The sequence below is a fragment of the Hipposideros armiger genome, unplaced genomic scaffold (genome assembly GCF_001890085.2).
Source record: "Hipposideros armiger isolate ML-2016 unplaced genomic scaffold, ASM189008v1 scaffold_234, whole genome shotgun sequence".
Classification (NCBI taxonomy): Eukaryota; Metazoa; Chordata; class Mammalia; order Chiroptera; family Hipposideridae; genus Hipposideros; species Hipposideros armiger.
In genome coordinates this window covers 64,437-71,164 of record NW_017731584.1, presented here as the reverse complement: position 1 = coordinate 71,164, position 6,728 = coordinate 64,437, and the positions used below count along the sequence as shown (strand labels likewise).

The window sequence follows — 6,728 nt, the reverse complement described above, 5'->3', positions numbered from 1 at the left end:
ACTGAAATCTGATAATTTTATTGCCATGCTTAAAATACTTTAATATCTCTTCATGCCCTTATAATCTCTTTAGTATGGTGCACACATTTCTTCAGGATTTTTGTCTCCAACTGCATTTGGCATTACTTTCTTATACTCCGTGCTCTAGCCATTATGATTCATTTAAAGTCTGCCATATGTGCTATTTTGATTCATAAATTTACATTTGCACAAATTGTTCTTATTGTCTGCAGTTCCTTTGTATCCATGTTTATTGAGTGTTGTTCATTGACTAAGTTTTTTATTTTAAATATTAATCATCATTTTCTTCACTATGAATGTAGAAATAGGTGATTCAGCTCAATTGATAGTAACTCTAACTGCTGGTTTTCAAATATTTTTTTAAGTAGCAAAAACCTTTTTGGAAAGAAATCTTAGCCTATTACAGAAATGAGGTGGAAATGATATTTTATTGATATACTTTTAAAAATCCATCCAATTATAACATTTTCAGTAAAGTCAATTGCTGACAGCAAGGCCATGTTGATGAACATTAACATTTGGAATGTTATTAAAGCCAATTGCAGACTTGTACCGGCATCTCAGTTTAACAGCTAGTTTTTAAAATAAATCAACATTATTGCTGTATGTTTATATATAATTTACATATAATAAGCTGCATTCATTTGAAATGTACAATTTAATGAGTTTTGACAGATATAGACACCCATGAAACCACAATCAAGATTCAGAGCATTTGCATCTTAATGCCCCTTTTGTGTTCATTCTTTCTTCAGCCCTTAGTTGTAGATTAAGTAATCACTTTCTACTTTCTGTAACTGTAGATTAGTTCGCATTTTCTAGAATTTTTTTCAAATGAAATGTATTTGACCTATAACTGTTATTTAAAGTTTACAACATGTTAATTTGATACATTTATATATTGTAATATGATTACTATTATATGATAATTAGCACCTTTATCATCTTATATAATTATCCTTTCTTTTTAGTGATTAGATTAAGTTCTAGTTTCTTAGCAAGTTTTATGATTGCAATACAATATTGTTGTCTGTATTTATTGTACTTGTGCGCTAGATCTCTAGGTCTTATTTTGCAAGTTTGTGCCCTTAAACAATATCTGTTTTATACCCTACCCCCCCATCCTTGGCATCCACCATTTTACTCTATTTTTACAAATTTTGGTATTTTTAGATTCCACAAATAAGTGATATCATACACTACGGTCTGATTTTCTCACTTAGCATAATGTGGTCAAGGTCCATCTGTGTTGTCACAATGGTGGGATGTCTATCCACATCTTTATCCATTCATCCATTTATGTCCACTTAGGTTATTTCCATATCTTGGCTATTGTAAATAATGCTGCAGTAAACATAGGAGTTTATATATCTCTTTGATATCCTATTTTATTTCCTTTGGGTATATACCCAGAAATGGAATTGCTGGATCATATAGTAAATCTGTCTTAATTTTTTGAAAAATGTTCATCCATAGTGGTTGAACCAATTTACATTGCCACCAACAGTGCACAAGGGTTTCCTTTTCTCCACATCTTTATCAACACTTATCTCTTATCTCCTTGATAATAGCCATTCTAACAGGTGTGAGGTGGTAGCTCATTGTAGTTTTAATTGGCATTGTCCTGATGATTAGTGATGTTGACATCCTTTCATATACCTGTTAGCCATTTGGATGTCTTTTTTAGAAAAATGTCTATTCAGAACATTTGCCCATTTTTTTTTTTTAAGATTTTTGGGGGATCAGGGGGATGGGAACAGTGCTGGGGAATTGGGGAAGGGGAACAGACAAGTTGCTATTGTTTTGTTCTTCAGTCTAGTTGTGGAGGACGTTGCTTCACTGGCCCAAGTTGGCACCATCATTGTGCTTTTTCCGGGTGAGGCACATCAGTCGCCAGCTTCTGGACGGCTGCTCACTGCGGCTACTGGCCGCTCACGCTGGCTGCTGGCTACACACGGTAGCCCATGGCAACCCACTGCCACAGGGGCTGCAGCCTACGCCGTCGCCGGCGACTCACAGCAGCCCAGCTCCAGGTTGAGCTGTTGTTCAGCATCTTAGCTGTAGAGGGCAGTGTCACTGGCCCTCAGATGTGGGATCCGAACCGGGGCCCTCTGGCGTCCCAAGCCAGTTCTTAACCATTGTGCCACTCGGCCGGCCCCCTTTGCCCATTTTTTAATTGGATTTTTTTTTGTTATTGAGTTGTATGACTTTTTAAATGTATTTTGAATATTAGGCCCTTATCTGATATATGGTCTGCAAAAATTTTCTCCCATTTTGCAGGTTGACTTTTCATTTTGTTAATTGTTTCTTCTGATGGGCAGACACTTTTAAGTTGAATGTAGTCCCATTTGTTGATTTTTGCTTTGTGCTTTTGGTGTGATATCCAAAAATCATTGTTGAGTAGCTTCTTCCCTACATTTTCTCCTAGGAGTTTTATAATATTGGGTCTTATGTTTAAGGCTTTGATCCATTTCAAGTTAATTTTTGTGAGTGGTATAAGTTAGGGGTCCAGTTTCATTGTTTTGCATATGTTTATCCAGTTTCCCTGTCGCCATTTGTTGAAGAGACTCTCCTTCCCCCATTTAGTGTTCTTGGCTCTCTTGTTGAATATTAATTGACTGTATATGCAGGGATTATTTTTGGGCTCTGTAGCCATTGGTCTGTGTGTCTATTTTTATACCAGTGCCATACTGGATTTATTACTGTAGCTTTGTAGTATAGTTTGAAAGCAGGAAGTGTGATATTTCTAGTTTTGTTCTTTTTCCTCAGGATTGCTTTGGCTATTCAGGGCCTTTTGTGGTCCCATACAAATTTTTGCATTTTGTGTAATTTTATGTAAATGAAATTATATATGTACTTTTTTTTGTCTGGCTTCTTTCACACAGCATAATGGTTTTTGAAATCATTCTTGTTTCATTTATTAGTAGTAATTTGTTCCTTTTTATGGCTGAGTGGTATTCATTGCATAGATCTACAACATGTTTATCCCTTCACCTGATGATTAACATTTGAGAGGCTTGCACTTTTTGGCCATTATGAATAATGTTGCTGTGGACATTTGTCTTTATGCACATATGTTTTTATTTTTCTTGGGTAAATAACCGGGCTTAGGATGTCTGGGTAATTTGATACAGCTGATTTTTAGTATATGTGCTGCCAAAGGGAGCACAATACAGCTGTATTTTTAACTTTTTAAGAAAGTGCCCAGCTGTTTCCAAAGTGATTGTGCCATTTACATTTCTAGCAGCGTATGAGGGTTTTGGTCCCCCTCCATCCTCACCCACATTTGTTATGGTCAGTTTTTTATTTTAGTTGACCTGATTAGTTTTAGTGGAAGCTCATTGAGGTTTTAATTTGTGTTTTCCAGATAATTAATAATTTGACCATCTTTTCATGGGCTTCTTGACTATTTGCAAATATTTTTTTGTAAAGTGTCTGTTCAAATTTTTTCCCCAGTTTTAAAAAAATTGGGTTGTTGATCTTATTATTGAGTTGTAAGATTTCTGTATATATTCTGGATACAAATCCTTTGTCAGGTATATGTATTGTGAATATTTTCTGTGGTTGGTGTTTTTATTTTCCTCCAGGCATCTTTTAAAGAGCAAACATTTACTATTTTGAAGTAGTCTAATTTATCAGTATTTTCTTTTGCTTTATGTTTTATCTAAGAAATCTTTTCCTATAGTAAGGCTGCAAAGATTTTTCTCCCATAGCTCCTTCTAGAAGTTTTATAATTCTAACTTTTAGTTTATTTCTGTAGTTGATTTTTATTGCAGTCTATCAGGATATACTATATATGTAGAGAAGCGTAGTTTGTAAAATGTAACATTAAAAAGAAAGATATAGTCTTAAATGTCAGAATATCATTTTATTAAACAGAGATAACAGGAAAACCTTCATTTTGAGGTTTGCAGGAGAATGAATTAACCTGGCAGTAATGTTTTCATGTTGGCAGTGTGCATCAAGCTGTTACTTTTTCAAAGCAGTTATAATGATTTAAAAATGCAATCATTTTTATAATTTATGAAGCCCATTTGCAGCTTTTCAGAATATAGAGGTGGGGCCACACTGATCTCGAATATGTCCCAAAAAAAGGTTTAAGAAAAACAAATTTCTTTTTCTCAGCAGGTTTTTTTTCCTGAAAGTTTGTTTTGAAAGATTATAAGCTAATATAAAGATACAGACAGTTGGTTTCTAGAGAACTATTTTTAGTTTTTATTGTACTGTATATCAGTCAATTATTTTCTGTATTATTTTCTGTATTCAGTTAAGTATGCCGTGTGTGTGTGTGTGTGTGTGTGTTTAAAATACCTCCTTATTTAAAATATGCTTGGAATCTTTTAGTTTTAAGAGAAATCTTTAGATCTTATAGACAATTTGTAACTAATAAATCAATGTGTATTACATTTAAACTTCTACCTAATGTTATAAATTAGATTCTAAGCAGCTTAAACTGACAAGTTATTAATAGTTATAAGAGAGGGCTGAGTTTTAAAAAATGTGGTTATTTCATAAAATGATTGAAATGTTTTGATTGCAGGTTGGAATTTTAAAGTAAAATGTGGTCTCTGAAGGTGTTTATTAATTTTAAACCAACGCTACTTTATTTTCTAGGTGTTCATTGTACCCATGGTTTCAATCGCACTGGTTTCCTCATATGTGCCTTTTTGGTGGAGAAAATGGATTGGAGGTATTTGTTTCTTGTTATAATAGAAGATATGTTTAGTAATTGATAAAAAATTTTATTGACTTTTTAGTTTTAGCTCTTTATATTGCCAAATTTTTGCTGAAGTCATGATTAATGTAATTTGAATTTGTTTTCATTTTAGATTTGGTTAATTTTAAAAATACCATTCATTACCTGGTGTTTTTGCACTAAATAGTCATTCAGTTGAGTGGTTATGGATCCCATATACTCTGTTTTTTTTTTTGTCCACATGTTTTTCACATCTTACAAGATTATTAGAGACAAGATCTCCCAACAATTCGTGTTTGTATTCACCTTTGGAAGTTACTATTGTTTTTTTTTTTAGTAGTACTTTTTTTATAGCTGCTGAATACTAGGAAAAACTTATAATGCTATATGGAGAAGGTATTTTTGGAATACTCTAAACCAATCAGCATGTCTTTATTAAGCACCCGTTGTTTGTGAAGTGCCTTTTTAGGTCCTGAGACATTAGAACCTTAGTCACTCAAAATTTCTGAATGGGATCTTACTGACTGAATTTCCTCCTTTATTGATTGCAGGTCATTATTTTGGTTACAAACCTTTCACATAGTAGGTCCTTCTGAATATAATCAGCTGAAGTATGCATCTGATTTTATATTTCATTTCCTTAGTCACGCATCCTCAGTGGGTCTTTTCTGCATGCACTTCTAGCTCAGCTTTTCTGGCCTTTCATATGCTTTAAGCAATAATCCCAGAGTCCTGTGTCAGACTCAGCTCATGCCTAGCCTTTCTCTGATGACCTATGTTCTTATTGCCTGGGTCTCATGAAAGTTCCTGAAAAACCAGTATGCTTTTTCCTTTTATTCATATTGCTACTCACATTTTTTTGACTGATGTTTTCCCTTAGAGTCAGACCTCAAACTTCAAAGCTGTATTTTAATTTTTCACAGACTACCCAGGTCTCTTCTGTACATTCATTGCAATTTACCTCTAGAGTTTAGGAGTTAACGATGTACCTTATGTTAAAACTGTTTCAGAATGAATTTGTCCCTTACAAGGGTTGTCTTAAGAATGGGACTGTGATTTGTCTATTTTATAAATCTCTAACATACTTTATATGGTGCCTTAAATGTGATAAGTGAGTTTTGATGAATCTGCATAAATGGAGAGTAGTGAGGAAATTGCATCGTGTTTGTTTTCCATAGTATTGAAGCAGCAGTTGCTACTTTTGCTCAAGCCAGACCACCAGGAATTTATAAGGGTGATTATTTGAAAGAACTCTTTCGTCGCTATGGTGATATAGAAGAAGCACCACCCCCACCTCTATTGCCAGATTGGTGTTTTGAGGATGATGAAGATGAAGATGAGGATGAGGATGGAAAAAAGGAATCAGAACCTGGGTCAAGTGCCTCCTTTGGCAAAAGGAGAAAAGAACGGTTAAAACTGGTAATGTCTGAAATTATTATAGTCTTTACTATTCTGGCTATTTCTAAAGATTCCTGATAGCCATGTGTCTGACTTTTCTATAAGAAAAGGTACAGTTATGTAAATACATTCTGTTTTTGTTTCTTAGGTAAACACAGAACTCTTAGACTTCGTATTGAGAATATACTATTTCTTTGCAAAGTATTGTGAGATTCCAACTAAGTATCTAGTGAAAATTTTACTAATGCTTTACAAAATTCTCGCAGAGTTAAAATAACTTCACATATAAATTCCCCTTCTTTTTGGTGGTATGTTTATATTTTCTGCAAAGTTGAACCAAGAAGACTTTTACTTTTATGGCCAACTCCCATTAATCTTCTAGAAATAAAAGACTTAACTAAAAAGATCAGGAGTTAATCTCCCTTTCTTGGAGGGATAGAAGAGATGTTGAGAAGAAAATTATTGGTTGTACTTGTGCATACACAGGTATGTGGTCTAGACCGGAGAGGTAAGTTAGGGAAAGTGTGGAGACAATTAAGTGCTAATGAAGTTAATAATTAAGGTGTATGGGAATCATGGTGGGGCAGTAAACAGCCACAGCATTTATTAGTAG

The 6,728-nt window shown here is 34.0% G+C and overlaps 1 protein-coding gene across 1 annotated transcript in view; it reads left to right on the top strand.

Annotated features, from left to right (window-relative positions):
- Positions 1–6,210, top strand: part of RNGTT (RNA guanylyltransferase and 5'-phosphatase) — an 18,416-nt gene extending 12,206 nt beyond the window's left edge. The window contains exons 3-4 of the mRNA XM_019655029.1: positions 4,636–4,711; positions 5,896–6,210. Coding sequence (XP_019510574.1) covers positions 4,636–4,711; positions 5,896–6,193 — 374 coding nt within the window. The 3' untranslated portion in view covers positions 6,194–6,210. The remainder of the gene's footprint in view (positions 1–4,635; positions 4,712–5,895) is intronic.
- The last annotated feature ends 518 nt before the right edge of the window (positions 6,211–6,728 follow it).